The sequence below is a fragment of the Trachemys scripta genome, chromosome 3 (genome assembly GCF_013100865.1).
Source record: "Trachemys scripta elegans isolate TJP31775 chromosome 3, CAS_Tse_1.0, whole genome shotgun sequence".
NCBI classification, from domain to species: domain Eukaryota; kingdom Metazoa; phylum Chordata; order Testudines; family Emydidae; genus Trachemys; species Trachemys scripta.
Genome location: NC_048300.1, coordinates 13,232,747 through 13,251,831, shown reverse-complemented (window position 1 = coordinate 13,251,831; position 19,085 = coordinate 13,232,747). Strand labels below are relative to the sequence as shown.

General features: G+C 38.7%; 1 protein-coding gene across 1 annotated transcript in view; it reads left to right on the top strand.

The window, feature by feature from the left end:
* Positions 1-48: 48 nt before the first annotated feature.
* The window catches only part of ESF1 (ESF1 nucleolar pre-rRNA processing protein homolog), a gene marked incomplete in the record, with an annotated part of 68,566 nt that continues 49,529 nt past the window's right edge, over positions 49-19,085 (top strand). The window contains 9 exon segments of the mRNA XM_034764152.1: positions 49-181; positions 1,524-1,562; positions 1,711-2,415; positions 5,756-6,045; positions 9,019-9,132; positions 11,553-11,653; positions 12,839-12,991; positions 15,006-15,120; positions 15,870-16,005. Coding sequence (XP_034620043.1) covers positions 1,743-2,415; positions 5,756-6,045; positions 9,019-9,132; positions 11,553-11,653; positions 12,839-12,991; positions 15,006-15,120; positions 15,870-16,005 — 1,582 coding nt within the window.

The following is a 19,085-nucleotide window of genomic DNA, read 5'->3' as shown; positions in this document are numbered from 1 at the left end:
GCACAAGCGTCGCCTCTGCCGAGAGCGTGAGCGAGAGACAGCTGCGCATGCGCACATGCTCAATTCCAGAGACGCGCACGGTCGGGTATTTGTCCTGTGCGAGTCTCCGTCGTGCAAGGGCACGTTTACTTGCTGTTAGGCGGCGCGCGCGACAGAGGTGGCGTTGGGCAAGCGGCAGCAGGTGAGTGGAGTTAGTAGGGCCGAGCTGGTAGTCGGGAGCGCGTGGTCCCCAGGGGATACGTCTTCCGCCCCCCTCCGCCCGCGGTCGCGTGGCCCTGGGGCCGGCTGAGGAGACGCTGGGGTGAACCCGTTCGGGGAAGGCCTCGTGGTCAGCTGAGAGAGGCGGGGGCATTGCCCGCCCGGGCCACGCCGCGAACCTGCGGGCCCGGGCCGCCGCCTGTACCTGCTTCCGAGCCGCCGCGGCACAGACCTGCTGGCTGGGCCAAACCTCGGCCAGGCTCGGGGAGCGGTTTGTTTACCCACACCCGGGAAGTGACTCGCGATCGAAGTGACCCCCCCCCACACACCACACACCCCGATCCTGCGCCGGCTGAAGTCGCGCTGCCCTCGGCGGAGATCCCCGCGCGGTTTCAGACAGGCCAGTCGGATGGACGGGAGCAGGGAGCCGGGACACGGCTGCCCCAGTGACTGCAAAGACAAGCTGCGTGAGGTAATATCTTCTATTGGACCGTCTCTGTTAGTGAGAGAGACCCGAAGAAGAGCTCTGCAGAGCTCCGTAACGCGTCTCTCACCAACAGAAGTTGGTCCAATAAAAGAGATTCCCTCATCCATTGTCTCTCTAATATCCGGGGCAAACACGGCGACAACAGGGCAAATAGTAAGATTATGCAGCTGTTCAGCATTAGAGCTGGGCTTGTTCGTGCTTCCAGACTTCTTAATAGTCAGTTTCCTGCAGTGTGTGTGGGAATCCAGGGTTGGTGGTGAACCACTAGGAGAAAGGGTAGCTGCTAAAGGAGCTAGGGTACTTCTCACATATCTTCATTCATTGGTTAGGGAAGTATTTTGATACCAGTATTCCTCAGTATAATTTTTGGTTACTCATTGTCATTCTCCTCACAGTCAGAGTGAGCTATATGGGGAAAGAGGATAATTATAAATCCTTAATTCTAGAACTAGATACTTACTGTGCTATAGTACAGTTACTTAAGGGGGTGCCCCCATTCTAGCTACAGAACATGTCTTGGTAAAGTCAAGTAAGCAGAATAGCAGTTATTTACCTCAATGTGCTTACTGTACACAAACATTATTTTCTTTTTAAAATGTGCTGATAAGCAATTTACTTAGCATATGTTTTTTAAAAAAAGAAGACTTGGGTTCTCATCTCTAAAAATAATAAATTCAAACCTAAATAGTAAGAAAACAAAAATATTATTGCAAAAGCACAAAATTTGGCATGATGATTTGAACAGACATAGAACCTGAACCTACTTTTTACTCTTTTATTATTATTATTATTTTGAATTGAGGTCTTTTTAAATAGGAATTTTTTTCCTCTCTTCCAGCCTTGCTTCATTCCTTCCTGACATCCCAAAAATATAGAGGTCAGTAAATATTGCGTGCTTTGTTACCTTTAACACAACATTTATATAACTTATTTTAGTAATATGCATTAAAGTAAGATTTTATTTTGTTAACATTTATATTAAGCAACAAATGGTTTATTGGTCTGTGTGTATTTTTACATTTTAGGTTTATCAAGTTCTGATCCAAAATTGTCAAAAATGGCATCCAAGAAGGAACTGACTAGCGATCAGCGGTTTAGCCATGTTACAAAGGACCCTAGGTTTTGGGAAATGCCAGAAAAAGACCGCAAAATCAAGATTGACAAAAGATTTCGGGCTATGTTTCATGACAAGAAGTTTAAGTTGAAATATACTATTGATAAAAGAGGCCGCCCTATTAACCACAGCTCTACAGAGGATCTGAAACGGTTTTATGATCTTTCAGATTCAGACTCTGATCTTTCAGGAGCTGACACCAAAGTATTTGCTGGAAAGAAAATGAAGAAAAAAAAGTCAAAATCGAAAGGAGGAATAGACTCTGGGAAACTGCTTGACAAACCTACTGAAGGGGAAAGCAAAATAGTTAATCAGGAAATGGGCCACAAATGTGGAGCTCCATTGAAATCTGATGACTCCCAGAATGGACAGAAAAGCATCATGAGGATTGCCAGCTCATGTAGCTCAAAGTTGAAAAAGGACTGTAAGAAAATGAATGTAGAAATTGATCCTACACAGGATGATAAAGGACTTGCATGGAAAGGGAAAAATAAACAAATTGTTGTGAGCTCAGATTCATCTCTAAGCAAACAAGAGACTTCAAAAGCAAGTAGTACTAAATCAGTCAAGGCTCCCAAAACAAAGTTTTCTTTAGAGGAAAAGAAAACTGAATCAGGTTTGTTAAATTTAAGGAACATGTTATATCTTTTTTTAAAAGTATGTATTTGTCTTTTGCAAGGTCAGACAAAGTGGGTGAGGACATCTTATTGGACCAACTTGAAAGATCAGTCATTTAAACAACTGATCTAGCCTTTTCTGCTTTTAAATAACTCTTCTATATGTGTAGTTTCATCTTATTGGGAGAGACTAATTTTTAAACAAGGCCAGTGGTAAAGCTGTTTCACATTTGTTAAAACAGTTTGAAAGAATAAAATGGTAAAGACATCTATCAGTACATTCACCAAGGGAATTAGGAAGAAAGTTAAGGCCTGATCCTGCAAACAAAAATTGCTTTTAGCATGTGAGCAACTTTGATCAGTATTCCTATGTGTTCATAGTTTTAGGCCCTTACTTTGGGAAGAATGCTGTTTCAAAAGAGAACTGGTATAGATTATTAATTCATTGCACTAAGAAAGGGGAAAAGCATACCTTACAAAAATATAGAAAATGTGTATGTTTCTATAGCGTACTGTCAGAATCATTTTTAATTGCTGCAATCTTATTTCAGAACTTGAAATTGATGATGCAGTTTTGGTGTAATGTCCTGTGTATGAATACGTGTGTTCTCTTATTTAGGATTAAAACTATCCTGATGTTGAGACTTGAGGAAGGAAAAATTTAAAATATTCAGAGCATTTTGGAACAAATTGCATATTTGGTACTAAATAGTAAAGCAGTTAAATGCTTCTTGATCCAAAAGTCTGAGATTGAAGATGTGATATGCTTTTAAATTTTTTGGCAAAAAACATACTAGAATGAAATAACGTTCATACTGTTACTAGAAAGGATGAGTGGGCAGGAGTGTTGATTTTCACGTGTTCAAACTTTGAATTATTATTGTCTTAATGAAGTAGCAATATATTGTAACATCGCCATAGCCACCAAAGTTTTTGTGGTTGTCACTAGGGTGACCAGACGTCTCAATAAAATTGGGACCGTCCCGATATTTGGGTGGTTGTCCTGATATTTCACTCCGCTCTGCCAGTGGAAATCCCCCCCCTCCCCCCCCCCCGTGTCCCGATATTTTCTTCATCTTATCTGGTCACCCTAGTTGTCGCTATGCTGCACCCTGTAGCCATGATGCTTTGTAGTTGTAGCAGGATAGAATTCGATTCTTCTGCTTCAGAAGCACAGATGCCCACCCATCATTTGAGGTAAGGGAGAATCTCCTTTAGGAGTTATCAAGGCTGATTCCCCACTCTAGCACTTTGAGTGCAAAAGGTGGGGGCCTGTGAGGATTTATTAAATTCCTAAGGTCACAGCTTCTCTCTGACCTTGGATGGATAGATGCTGCCACCACCCAAGTGCAAAAAAACAACAACCTCTTTTGAGAACCCAGGAAGGAACACTTGGGAATTCCTTCCTGTGAGGTACCCTCAAGCCCTTTCACCCCCCCTTCCCGGGAAGAGCTGAGAAAGAAAGCAAAGGAAATCAACTGTTGCCACTAGCTAATTAAACAACATATGCACAAACGTTGTAGGGACACACAAATCTAATCCTGTCAAAAGCAACAAAGAGTCCTGTAGCACCTTAAAGACTAACAGATGTATTGGAGCATAAGCTTTCATGGGTGAATGTCCACTTCGTCAGATGCTTGTAATGGAAATTTCCAGAGGCAGGTATAAATATACAGGTGAGAATCAGTCTGGAGATAACGAGGTTTGTTCAATCAGGGAGGATGAGGCCCTCTTCAATCAATCCTGTTCTTAAAAAAGGTAAATTTTTATTAAACCCAAAAAGAAAGGAAATACATTTGGAACTTAGGCTTTTTGCTAGATCTTAAAAGTACCAATTACAAAAATTAAGCATCAAGATAGCTCTCTTGAGGTTCAGCTTAAAGGTGACAAGCAGAACAAAAGCATCTGGGGTTAGCACAGAGGAGTCCACAAGGCAATAAGAAATAAAAGAAATAACCCTAATTGCATCTGAAGAAGTGAGGTTCTTACCCACGAAAGCTTATGCTCCCAATACTTCTGTTAGTCTCAAAGGTGCCACAGGACCCTCTGTTGCTTTTCACATCTTCCTAGACATTCCCTGATGACTTACATATTTGGGGTTTCAGATAAGTAGGGTTGAGGGTATGATTTGATGCTTTTTCGTACCTAGTTTTAAAGCTTCTCACAGCATAACTGCTGCCCTGCTCCCCTCTTTCCCGGAGAACAACAACAGACACAAAGGGAAAGCTTTTTTCCCAATTTTAAAAAGTTCTAGTCCTCCCATTGGCTTTTTTGGTCAGGTGCCCACTCACTTCCCTTTACCTGTGGACTTGTTAACCCTTTACAGGTAAAGCAAGTAGAGAACAGTTACGGTGTTTTATAGCTAGCTGGCTGGCTGGGTCTCCCTAAAAGGGAGCTCCCTCTTCTCCACCCCACCCCCATTTATCACAGGAGTACTGGGTCTTTGAGACACCGTTCAGAAATTCTGATTCTGTTCAGATGAGGAAAGATACAACTACATCTCAGATAGTTTAGTACAGAATCTCAGAATCCTGTTTTATCATAACTTTATCAGAATTTTTGTGATGCTCCCCAGAGATATCTGGGGTCCTGAACCACCTCACTATCACCTGCCTTCGTCTATGCCTGCTGTGGATCAACTCCCTGAGTCCACCAGCCTCTTGCAACACAAGCCCTGCCTTCCAGGCCTCTGCAGGCTGCATTCTCTCTGTGTGGGTCGAGATAGTACACATTAAGCCCCAAGTCCTCGGGGTATTCCCTGCAACATCCAGCTTCTTCTCTACAGAACACTCACAGAATTACCAGGCATAGACAGTTTAAGACACTGTGACGTTCTTTGGTGAACCAGAATATACATACCAGAATCAGGAGATTTCTGCAGCCCCTTGTCCGTTGCCATTAAGAGCTTCTTGGGTCACAATATTTCTGTTTAATTCAGTGTTCCAATTTAATTAATTGGAGTGTTGAAATCCAAGTAACTCTATCTGTAATGACTCAATCTTTTGGGGTATTCTTTTCCCCTTTTGTCTGATGTAATCTCTCCAGCTGCCATAGATTTTATATAAAATAATACAGCTATATAAAAATATATTTTTAAAAAAGAAACAATCATAACATAGTAATAACTTAGACTGTAAGCTTCTTGCAGCAGGAACCAAGTTATCATTTTCTACATAAAGCACCATACACACTGGTGGAACAGCATACACATATAAATAATATTAAATCTGATATTTACCTTTTCCGTGAATAAAGCTGCTATTGCATATGAATAAAGTAACATCAACAAAAGCCAGTTAGATGAAATTTCTAAAAATGAAGACTATTTTGATTATGCAGAATCCAAAGATGACGGAGAAGCAGGAGAGGAAGAGGAGTCGGAAGATGACGGAGAAGCAGGAGAGGAAGAGGAGTCGGAAGATGACGGAGAAGCAGGAGAGGAAGATAGTGATGATGATTCAGAAGAAGATGAAAGTGACAGTGGGCCTGATCTGGCTAGGGGGAAAGGAAATATTGAAACCAGTTCTGAAGATGAAGAGGAAGATGATATGTCTGAAATATTTCCAAAGGAGCCAGAGATCGAGCATGCCTGGAGAGAACTGCATACGGATGCTCCTCGTGCAGATGAGGTAACATTTTGGAATAGTCAGTGATAGTATAGTATACAGAATAGACTAGAGGATATTTCTGTGAGTGGAAAAATTGTTATGAAATGACTGTAACACATCAATCAAATGAATAGAGTGGCAACATTTTTGTAGCTATCAAGCAATTAAATTAATTGCAATTAATCACACTGTTAATAGAATGCCATTTATTTAAATATTTTGGGTGTGTACTACATTTTCAAATACATTGATTTAAATTACAACAGAATACAAAGTGTATAGTGCTCACTTTATATGACTATTTTTTATTACAAATATTTGCACTGTAAAAAAAAAAAAAAAAAAAAAAAAAAAAGGGTATTTCAGTTCACCTCATACAAATACTATAGTGCAATCTCTTTATCATGAAAGTGCAACTTACAAATGTAGGTTTTTTTTGGTTACATAACTGCACTTGTATGAGGTGAATTGAAAAATACTATTTCTTTTGTTTATAATTTTTACAATGCAAATATTTGTAATAAAAATATGAAGTGAGCACTGTACACTTTGTATTCTGTGTTGTAATTGAAATCAATATATTTGAAAATGTAGACAAACATCCACAAATATTTAATAAATTTCCATTGGCCTTCTATTGCTTAACAGTGTGATTAAAAGTGCAATTCATTGCAATTATTTTTTTGAGTTAATCGCATGAGTTAACTGTGATTAATCAACAGCCCTATTTATTATTTATACTATTTAGTATGTCTCCTTTAGAGGAGCCTTGGCTTATTGAAGGGGTAAGATTTTTTTATCTCAAAAAATCAGTATTCTAGAGATGAGAGGGGTGTGAGTTGCACAGGAGAAGGGTGAATTCTTGATGCTGCTCCTGTTGTATTGGGTTTCTGAGCTCACCAGGCTTGCCTCCTGTCCAAAGAGGAAGAGAGTTTGATCTTAGAAATCTGCATTGGGGGGGAAGCAATGACTTGTGCAGGAGGAGTGTCTGGGAGGACGGGGTTACAGCGGTGGGGGAGCAGGCAATGACTTGTGAGGGAGGTATCTTGCTGCTGCCTCTGGAAGCGTGGTTTCTGGTACTGAACTTGTTAGGCTCTCCTTAATGAGTGAGGCGGGCTCCTTTCAGCTGAGCGCACCTCATTTGCAAGGGTGAGTGGATTTTACCTCAGGGACTGGGCATGTGGCAGGGGAGGAGAGGCTGATGCAGGGAGGCTGAACTTGCCAGGCTCCTGCTCTCTATGGGGTGCCCTTGGAGTGAGGGGCTGGTCAGGGGCATTGGGGCATGGTGTGGTGGTGGGGTCAGTCCCCGGAGCGAAGGGCATGCCAAGGGTGGTGCAGGGTCGGTCCCCAGAGCGAGGGGCACGGTGAGGGTGGGATCAGTTCCCAGACTGAGGGGCCAGCGGAGGCATTGGAGCATGGTGTGGGACCATGTGTGTGTGTGTGTGTGTGTGTTGGTCTCCAGAGTGAGGGGATGGCCACAGAGGGTTGGTCCCCTGAGCGAGGGGGTGGCCAGGGGCATTGGGGCATGGTACAGGGCTGTGGGGGAGGCATTGGGGTATGGCAGGGTCAGGATCCCTACCTCTCTGCCAGAGCTGGGATAGGAGCCACTTTCCTCTTCTCTCCCCTCCCTGCTGTCCGGAGGCGGATTGGGTTACTGCGCCTGACCAGACACTGTCAGGTCCATCCACAGCTGATACCTCCCTCCCTGCCCAGATGCATGAGATTAACACCATTAAAAAAATTAACAAGTTAATTTTGTTTTCAGTTAATCACAGGCATTAACTGAGATTAATCGACAGCCCTACTAATTACTTATTAGTTCGTAGTATTCCTTTGCTTGAAACAATTAGACACGTTGGCTGCCTAAAAGTGAGCAATTTAGTGCTAATGCGAGATGCATCAGTTCAGTTAATTTCTGCATCTCTCGGTGATAGTGCTCTTGGTCCTTTGCTGGAAGGAGGGTTTCCTGTTGTTCGATTATGACCTCTGAAGCTTATTTCGACAGAGTTTAAAACTCTGTTCACCATTAGTGTGCTGGAAGCTTTCTCTGGTAAGTGTTGGGAGGTCTTCTCTAGGCCAGTGGTTCTCAGCTATGGGCGCATGTACCCCTGTGGGTACACAGAGGTCTTCCAGGGGGTACATCAACTCATCCAGGTATTTGCCTAGTTTTCATAAAAAGTATTAGTGAGGTCAGTACTAACTTAAATTTCATACCGACAATGATTTGTTTATACTGCTCTATATACTATACACTGAAATACTTATATTCCAATTGATTTATTTTATAATTATATGGTAAAAATGAAAAAGTAAGTAATTTTTCAATAACAGTGTGCTGTGACACTGTTGTATTTTTATGTCTGATTGTGTAAGCAAGTAGTTTTTAAGGGAGGTGTAATTTGGGGGTACGTGAGACAAATCAGACTCCTGAAAGGGGTATAGTAGTCTGGAAAGGTTGAGAGCCACTGTTCTAGGCCATTTATCAGATTTTAAGGTATTATTTTTTTAAAAGTTATTGTTCCAAAGGCAACCTTTCAAATTTGTTTTGTAATGTTGTCTGTCATCAAATGCAGACAGACATCCCTGGTGCCTCTGCGGCTGATCATACTCAGTCATACTTTCTGTAATGGTGCTGAAAATAATGTTGTCCCCTCTGCGCTAGCAGTTAACCTTTTTTCCAACATTACTTCAGGGGGACCTGTTGCTGTCAACTCTTGTCAGGAAGGGATCTATAGAGCACATTTTATGTTTGAAAAATAGTAAAGCCCGTTTATGGAACACTTCTGTTTGCCTGTAGTCACTGCTTAAGAACCATGGAAGCGTCAGTGATATCAAGTGTTGTGGGAGATGTCATTCTCATGTTGTTCTCTAAAGTTCAACACAGTGTGACTTCATCAAAGGATAGTAACTGGAAAATAAGATGTTTCCTCTCAGCAATCAGCACCCAAAAATCTTATTACAATTAATATATTTTTGCCTTTTTCTTCAATGTAGATAACAAGTAGATTGGCAGTTTGCAACATGGACTGGGATAGGCTGAAGGCTAAAGACCTACTGGCTTTGCTTAATTCTTTCATACCCAAAGGGGGTGTTATATTTTCTGTAAAGGTAAGAGCTATTTGAAAATAAAGATAAAAGCGTATTTTGATTCCAGCAAGTTGCTTTTCTTCCCCATTCCTCCTGCTGACTTCATTTCCCCTCCCTCTATTCAATTGATTTGTATTGATCCTTTATAAACTAAATGTAGGCTATAGCTCCACACTCTCCCTTCCATTGATGGGTGTTCCTGTGGGGATGATCTACTGACACAGCTTAATTTGTGTATGTGACATTGGTCTCAGTCCTGTTCCCATTGAATTTAATGGCAACACTTCCATTGACGCTAAAAGGAGTAGAATCAAGTCCTATGTGCAAAAGCAGCATAAAGTTTAAATGCTTAATTTCCCTTAGTTCATACAGTAGATTCTCTAAAATTCTATCCTGTGTTATAGGTGAGGCTGATAGCACCATCTAAAAACTTGGCTGCCCAATGCTTCCCGTTATAAGACCCTGTTTTCAGTTACAGTACCTGTAACTTTGCCAAACTTAATCCATTTGAGTTGAAATTTTTTATGCCGGGTGTCTGCCTCAGGCTGACCTTTTTTGGAAAATTTCAGCCAAAATGGTTTGGCCGTTTCTGAGAATGAGGCTAGGCAAAAATGTTTTGCCCTTGTTAAAAAGAACAAAGTGTAGGTTCTGTGGGGGCGGGGAATGTGATCGTATAATTAGACAATTCCAATGCATATACACAGGCAACCTTAATTTTGGCATTTCCTAACTTTTGAGTGCTTGACTTTGCAACCTTTTAATGTAGTTTTGTATGTAATATACAGAAACAGAGCTGTATTGTCACTAAATGAGTAATTTATACTACAAAAACTGTGTGTGTGTGTGTATATGTGTATATGTATATAAAAAAAAATGCACTGTAGCTCTAACTTCGCATTTTAAGTAAGCTACAAACCTAGTTCACCTGAAAATGCACAGCCAGGGTGGATGTGCAAATTTTTCTCCCAATTCTAGTTATAGATTTCTTATGAGGGAAACAGTATTTCAGCAACATCACCAGCATTTATAACTAACCCAGTAACTCTGTTCAGGCTTTTTACGGTGAAATAGTGTATTGTTTTCTGATACATAGGAATAGTGTCTCTGGCACTCAAGCTACTGCTAAAAATAAATGTTCTTTGTCCCAAACTTTCAATTACAATTGAATTGATTCAATTTTTTCAAAACACAATTACTCATGTAACATTGCATTGACTAGTCATTGCGTAAAGATTTTTTCATAACCATGAAATCTATTAAGTTACCCTGGACCAGAAATTGATGTTACAAAGATGTGTGAGTGAAATAGCTACAGTGTTTAAAGATTGCTTTCATCTGAGCATTTACTACATAAAATCCATTACATGAATTCCTCTTGGGGAGTATTTCTCTACATACAAGAGTAGAAATATATATAATAAGAGGTTGGGTTTTGAGTGCTGAAAGTTAGGTGGTCTGAGCAGCTTTGGTCTTCTGTATTTTGTTTGGTTTTGTGATAGTGTAAGGGTTGTTTGTGCTCTTTGTTCAAGGGTTTTTACACTCTCCCTGCCAAATGCATTTGTTTGCTACCAAAAGAATTGGCAAAGTTCTACTATTCTTTACATAATAAATTGAATGAGATAAATTAACTGGGCACTTGATGCTCTCTCATATAAACGTCCCATAATCTAAGTACTCTTCTGTCTGTCTTTTTGTTCCTACTGAGTACTATAAATGATGGATTATAGAGAAGTATCTTTCTAATTTTTTTTAGCTTGGTTACTTTGTATTTTGTTCCACTGCTTCTATTGTTTAGTCAGTTTCCCCTTTTTTGTATGAGTCTTTAACACGTTGGGGAAAAAAAAAGTGTAAAACAAATATGACTCCGATCCTACAACCTGAGCTGCATAGTTAGACCCCTGAACCTGAGTGGAGTCCAAGCAATTTCTGTGTAAGGTTCTGTGGGAGAGTATAAAGTTTTGCCTGAATGGATCAGCTCTCAGGATCAGGGCCTTAGACAGTATAACTGCAAAAAGTGGCAGGGAAATTGAGCTCAAGTATAGTAATTAAAGTGTTTCATTGTTCGTTTTTCTTTTTTGGCAATTGATTCCAAATTGATTGTGTCACTTTAATTATTTCAGCGCTGAACATTAATTCTATAATCGCAAGTTAATATTGTTTTTATGTATTTGTACAGCAATTTAATTTGAACACACTTATACGGTTGCTTACCTTTTTTTCCTACATATAGTCATATTGAAGTCACTGAAACTACTTGTATGCTTAATTTTTAAGCACCTGTGTAAGTATTTTCAGGATTGGATCTTTTTATGTTTTCTCACTGGAAAAAAAAAAAAGTGATGCTCAGAACTCCTGGCTTGTTAGATTTTTTTTCTTTTGGATGCTGTACACTGCACCTGTGCAATTGGCTTATAACCTTTATTTGTTTGGTATATTTGTAGATTTATCCTTCAGAGTTTGGAAAGCAGAGATTGAAAGAGGAGGAGCTGCAAGGACCTGTAGAACTATTAAGTCTTCCAGCGGATGCCACAGAGAAAGATTGGTATTAAGTACCCTTTTTTAATGCTTCTCCACCTTTCTAGTTTTTCAAATGGTGTTTTTAATTGAATCTGACTCATATTCACATCATATAATTGAATAAATTTGTTGCGACATAAAACTTAAGGCCCCAGTTGTGTAAATTGTTCCATGCAGGCCATGGGTGCAGAGGTTCATCTGCATGGGTCAGCTTGCAGCATTTGAGTGTAACTTGCTAAAACTTAAATCTACCTTTTAACCTTTACATGCTAGATCAAAGTAAGTACTGATCAAAAAGACTGTTTTGACATGTCTCCATCTTGAGGACTTAGCTCCTAACAGAAAACATTCAGCATCTCACAGAGTGATGATACCTTAGTATTTAATCAAGTGCAATGTTTTTCTAGCCACTTAGCAAATAGTTAAGAAGTTTGTGTGGTGAAGACGGTTTTTGCAAATAATACCATAAAATCTTAATTATTTTAAAAATGTTTTTTCATACATTGTGCATGTCTATATCTGTAGATAGAGATTAGTTTATGCAAATAGCTCATTTTGAGTAAAAGACACTGGAAAATGTAGTGGGACTGTGTGAGTTTACTTTTCACCACTAGATGGTGATATCCCATACTGAAGAGTAAAATCATCATAATGACTGAGTTACAGAAATGGGATACAATTAAATTGAAAATGCAGAAAGTGCACTTATTTATGAACTGGAGAATTTTCCCAGATTAGCAACTTTAAACTCATATTTAATGCTCTTAGGAGTTGTCACAATGGTAAACAGAAGAGAAAATTGGAGTAGTTAATGCACAGCATACTTCTCTAAAACTTGATTCTCAAGCAAGCACAAGGAAAGACTTTTTTGCTGCCAAAATATGTATCTACGTTATCAAGAAGAGGCTTAGTCCTATCACATGTTAACTAATGAGCACTGAGGAAAATGTTTCTTCAATACAATATCCTGATTTTGGCTCCAGTCTTGGAATGGCATCCATGCAGTTAAACCATTATGCATACCTGTCCAGAGTCCCATAGAAGTTGGTAGGACTCTATGTAGCATAAGATCTGATCTTTTTGCAAAGTCAGGCCCATGTGTTGGTAATATATTCTTTTAAGAAGTTAAGTTTGCAAAGTATTTCTGAAGTTGCAACTTTGTTTCATTGTTTTAACAAAAGTTATTTGGATGTTGTCTTCTCTTTTGTAGGATTTATAGGGAAAAACTAAGGGATTATCAGTTCAAACGACTGAAATACTTCTATGCAGTGGTAGAATGTGATTCTCCTGAAACAGCCAATAAAATTTATGAGGAGTGTGATGGACTGGAATTTGAAAGTAGCTGTTCTTTTGTAGATCTCAGGTACAGCAAATGGTGTTTTTTTTGTTTTGTTTTTGTTTTGTTTTTTAATAAAAATTTAAAGGAAGTTTTAAATTAGAAGAATAATGCAGTTTACTTCCATCAAACTTTTAGCAAAACTGTATAGTACCTTGGAAATAAAACATGCATTTTGGTTATATCTGGCTTTGTCAGAAAAAGCAAAAATCCCACCCTAAAGATACTGTTTTCAAAAGGGGTTCAAGATACAAATATTACTACATCTGCTTTTTCAGTCATTTTTTACAGTCAAGTAAAGCAGTAGGACACTAATAGAAAAACACACTGCTACTGTTGTATGTTTGCTTCCTTCACCTGAGGCACAAGGTTAACTTGTTGTTTCAATTAATCGCAAATGTATAGCTGCTATTGTCTTCAGGCTGTGCATCTTTGTGCTCAGACTTTGATTCAAACTTGATCACTGCAAACCTCATATTTTAAGAAGGCAGGAAGCTAAACTACAGTCCTGCTTTGTCACCAGACTATTCCTTTGTTTGCACAGAAAAGCATTCTGATGTGACATTGTCAATAAAAATTATCTCTGTTAGATCCCAGTTTTGTTGAGGGCTTAAAATTGTATGTGACGGGGAAAAAGCTAAGGTGTATTACCTCATAGACACTGGGTGTTGTATTTCAAAGAAAATGACTTAGACATATACTTTTGTGTTCCTGTTAATGAAACTTTCACATCCTAGAAAGATCTTGTCTTACAGCAGAGGAATCTGTTTGAGAATCCCCAAAGCCTTTTTCTTTCTCTTCTGCTTAACTTATTAAATTAGAAAAGTAGATGTTTTTGGAGGTGCACTGGGTAGCTTTCATCGTCAGGCAGTTGCATTTCAAGGGACATAATCAACTTGAACCCTACTCAGTTTTTTAAAATGAGGTTAAATAGTTTCAGGCACTAAAAATACACATGAGGTCCCACAGCTAATAGTTGTGACTTTACGATCATATTTTCAAATTTTAAACAATATTTCTCATTGACCTACACAACATGGGAAACAACAAAATTGTCTTTACACCAAGTTCAGTCAAATGCACGAAGTTGGCTAACTGAAAGGGGAAAAATATTCTCTAGATATAAGCATCTTGTAAAAATGGTATTTAAACAATTTTCAGACCGCTTTTTGATTTTTAAGATAATGTCCCTTTAGACTTTCACAGCTTCATAGTGACTTCCACTTGTCTTCAAAATTGCTTTATTTTTCTTCCCTAATTTTGTGACAATATTGAAAATAATCAGAACTGTTCTAGAAGATCTATCCTGAAAGAGCAGATAGTGCTTAGAAAAGTGAGGTTAGTTTTTCTAAAGGTGTTTTCCTCACGTCTCAAAAATGCTGTGGTCAGAATATGAAAATTAAGAAGCAAAGTTGAGAGATTCTGTCTCCTTAAACATTGTTGTACATATTCTGTGTCTTGATCTTCCAGGAAACACATAAATACGTCCAGTGATATATTTAGGGTTATTTTAATAAACCCACTCATACTCGATATTTTAACTTGTTCACTTCCATTTTTTAATCAGTGTTTGCATATGTAGCTACTACTGGCCAAAACAAAACAAAAAAAGCATCCTAGGGTCTCTAATCTATCTTGTTTCAATGATTTATAGTTTACTTACAAATCATACCTGTTGGAAGCATTCCATGCCTACACTGGCCATATTAAAAATATTCAAAATTCTAAGTAATCAATTTAACTTCTTAAATTTAATTCTTTTCAAAAATTAATTTCTTACCTTTTCCACAATATTTTATAAAATACGGAGGATGTGGAAATTGAATGTACAGTGCAAATTGCAAATATTAACTTGTGCGCTATGTTTTTATCCTTTCCCTGTATGTTACTCTCTTTGGGCTTATCCACTTCTTATCCTAGCAAATTCTTCTGTATTAATGTGCAAGGATTTAATTAGAGAGAAGCTGAGCCTATAACTGTTTGTTCTTTTGAAACATCACAATATGTGTTTGAATAACAAGACATCTTCTTTGCCTTTAAGATTTATTCCAGATGATGTTACATTTGATGATGAGCCAAAGGACATAGCCTCAGAAGTGGATGGAGCTGCATATAAACCAAAGTACTTCACATCTGCTGCTATGGGAACATCAAAGGTATCTTAACAGTGTTTCTGTAACCCTTCGTAATTTGTTGAACTTTGTTTTTCTTGGTTTATATAAGATATGTAAATAATGGATTGGTGGCACTGATGATAGTGGAGAAAGGATCCCTGCATATACTCATGATTGTAGAGATGTAGACATCAAATAGATATTGTATGTGTATGTTACAGAGGTATAGATTATGACTATAGTTAAGACTGAGTTTCACACTTTAAACAGATTCAACCTCATTGTTATAAATGAAGAGTAGTGTTTATTATTTAAAAGAAAATGTTAATTGGACTGACCTGGGTATTTTAAGAAATGTAGCACCACTTCTTGCCTGTTTTATCACAAATGATCTTATTAATGCAATAGCAGACTCTTCAGACTTTCCAGATAGCTAAAACTCATTGAAATTTTGGGCCTATAGGGAACACTAGAAGAAACTAAATACTATGCATAGGGTACATTAGACGAAAATATGTTGTAATTAAATTGTTTATAGCTACTTGATTTTATGGAGATGCTTGGTAGCAGCTCCTTAGTTAAGATTTAAATGGTTCTTAAATGCATAAAATCCTGTTCCCTAAAAGTCAGTGGCCTTTTGAAATGAAATTTCAGTGATACCCTTTGATTTTTTTTTCTTTGTTGTTTTTGTTTGTTTTTCTCTTGTTAAACTTGTAATAGGAAGTATTACAAACTGCACTCTGGGCAAAAACTTAAGCTTTACCTTTTACATTTTATGTTTTTTTCTAAAGGTAGATATTACATGGGATGAGACAGATCATGAAAGAATAACTTCGCTACACAGAAATTTTAAAAAAGATGAACTTCTTGACATGGATTTCCAAGCTTATTTGGCCTCATCTAGTGAAGAGGAGGAAGAGCAACAAGGTACTTGTAATTCTTATGCAGTGTTTGCTTAAGTTATGAGCAAAACAATTCAAGAGCATACACTTTGTAGGTTAGTAATAAACTCCAGATATTTTTAAAAACTATTTTACTGATTTAAACTTTCTTCCTTGAATATGATTTATGAGGGACAGTATTTTGTCCATAGTAAAGGTTGCAATAGTCAGGAACCATTATGGAGAGAGTGTATTCCCTTCAAAATTAAAGGTGACTATTAAAGGGCCAAAAATGGAGCTGTACCCTTTTTTGTTTGTGGTATGTAAGAAGTCCTGAAAGTTTTGTTTTCTTACGTTCAGCTCTCTTCTACATTGGGAACTTCTGTGGTGACTGGAAAGCTAGTGAAGTGGTGACAAAACTAGAGCAAAGGGAATGGAAGCTGTACATTTGAGAGGGGAAATATTTTTAGGGGTACTGTTCAAACTTTTTTTTGTGGGAGGGTGGGGGGAAACTGCCTGGTTAAGGTCAAAGACTAGTGAGCATTGGTATAAAGGAAGCCTTTGTTTAAATGTTCCATATCCTTAGTCATTCAATTAGGGTATGGTGTGTCAGCTCATAGTAAACATATGGAAATATCAAGAGGTCCTCCAGCAAATCAGGGAAGATGAGACTTTTGACATTCCTTTTAATAAGGAAACGCACACAAAGACACAAGCCACCCTTTAAGTTGTTTGTAGGTCATGTTTAAGGATACAGTCATGAGTTATTATAAAAGCCTATTTTGACACCTCCCACCCCTATAGCTTTGACTAACAAAATTGGTTTGGCCCCACAATTGCCATTTACACTGAAGGCTAAGGAGAATTTTGAGGAGAATTAGTCAAACTGCTTTTAGTTATAAGTCTTAAAAATATAGTCTTGAAATTTTGTTTCTACCTAACATTTCATTCAATACCACGAGCTTAAAAGCAGCTTTTCCTTTCTACACAATTAACGGTTTCTATACAGTTAAAACTCCTCTAACTCATGTATGAACTGTAATTGAAGAAGCTATTCTACCAATTGTACTTTTGTTACACAATTGTTTGTTGAAATATGTTGGCTATACTTTTGTAAGAAGTCTTCCACCCATTAGCTGGTTAAATTTCAGAAAGAGCAGAAGATTCCTATACTGTATTGTAAAAGATGTTTTCTCTGAAGTCCAGTGATAGAATATTGTGGTGATGAGGGTTCTAGTCTCAGTTTTTTTATGCTTTACCTCTGTGGTTCCCAGGCCAACTAGCTGCAGTTTTTGTCCTTTTTTGTGACTGCCCATTAGGGGTATATACACACTCCACCCTGACCCCACAACCCTAATCCTGGCTGATGTGGCAGGGAGGCCCTGGGCTGGACCAAATCTGGGGGTGTGGTGTTGCAACCAGGCATGCGGGGTCACAGCGTCACTCAAGTTTGGCTCAGCTGTCCCCGACCCCCCCTCCTATGATGATGGGGCAGCCAGGTGAAAGCTGAGCAGTGCTATGACCTCTTGCACCAGGTCTCAATGCCCTGAGTGGGGAGCCAGGCCCAGCACCCTGGGACAAGAGCCACCACTGCAGGCTGAATATATGGTGGGCTTGCTCTTCTTCCCCCCCCCTCCCCCCCCAGGCCTCCCCTCCACAGCAGGCTGGGAGAGGTGTATGTTTGCCTAGGTGGGTTAATCTGGTCCTGGACTTGACAATCCATCTAGAACCTTCCCAGGACCAAATGGTTTAGGAGTTGCTCAGTAGCAGCTTTCTTTCAAATATTGGTAGTTTTAACTTAGAAGTGTTTAATTTCATGCCCTTTAAAAGTTTGCACTGGAAAAGTATTTTTTGTGATTACTTTCAGAACAGTTTAGGATTTCTTTGGCAAGCTTGAAATCTATTTTTTTAAAACGTCCATAACTTGGAGATGATTAAATTTTTTAAATGATATTCAGATATCAAACTTTTTTTCATTTGTGGGATTTAAAAAAAAAAGTTTGATTGTAAACTTGAAACAGTATATAGTTACATTGCTATCCTATGCTCTAGTCAATGTGAAGACCACTACAAAAATCTGCTTATCATTTGGTACAGTGACTTGTGCTTTAAAGTCTGCATGGCCCAATTTGTGCTTTATAAAGTCTGTGCAAGGCAAGGAGATGCTGAGGAAAAGCTCCACAAGGTAGTGCAAGATAAGGAAGACTAGAAATTTGGGATTTCAAGTTCTAAAGTTGTGTAGCTCGTGGGGTGGTGAGAATCATGGAAAACTTGTGAACTCCACAGATTAATAATATATGTCTAGGGAACCAGGTGTCTTATGGAGTTCGAACTTCTAGGTTTCAATCAGAGATGCAGGAGGGGAAGCTAGGGACCCTGTCTAATTCCTAGAATGTCTACTGGCCTTGCATTCTTTAAATAAGGACATTAATAGACAAACGTTATTTAAATCAAGATTGCTATTGTGTATTTATAATAAGGAACTTTGCAGTTAATATTTCAAAACAAACAATTCCCTTCTGCAAGACTGAGCATTTGCAAGTATGGAAATGGACAGTTCAGTATATAGATGCATATTCAAACATACACATTCAAACATACACAGATGACATATCTAAAATAAATATAATGTATAAAATATTGTGTATTCATGAAACAACCTTCTCTTCCCCTGAAAAACTGTCTAATATCCATTTAACAGGCATATTGTAACAACTTGCATATTATAATAACTATAATACTGGTATTACACTCTACAGATTTGCTGTCTGCTTCTCTTCTCTATGATGAACAGTTTAATTATTAGCCTGGTTTGAATGGGTCCTCACCCCCCACCCCCTCGCAATCTCCAGCCTTTGAGTATAGTGAAATGAATGAAGGTAGATGTGTGGTCTGTGTTTGGAAAGTGAGGTCTTTATCTTGGAGTAGGAATATGACTAGGGTGGTTAGCAGGGCAGATTGTTTTTGGATTTTTTTGGCTTTGGAATAGTGGATGGGTGGGAGAAAGGTGTTTGTCTCCTGATCACAGCTGTGTGATTAACTTGAGGAGGGTGGATTCTCTGGTCCTTATATAGAGGATAAGAGGGAAGATGTGGGGATTTCTGGCTAATAGGTGGTGAAGTAGAG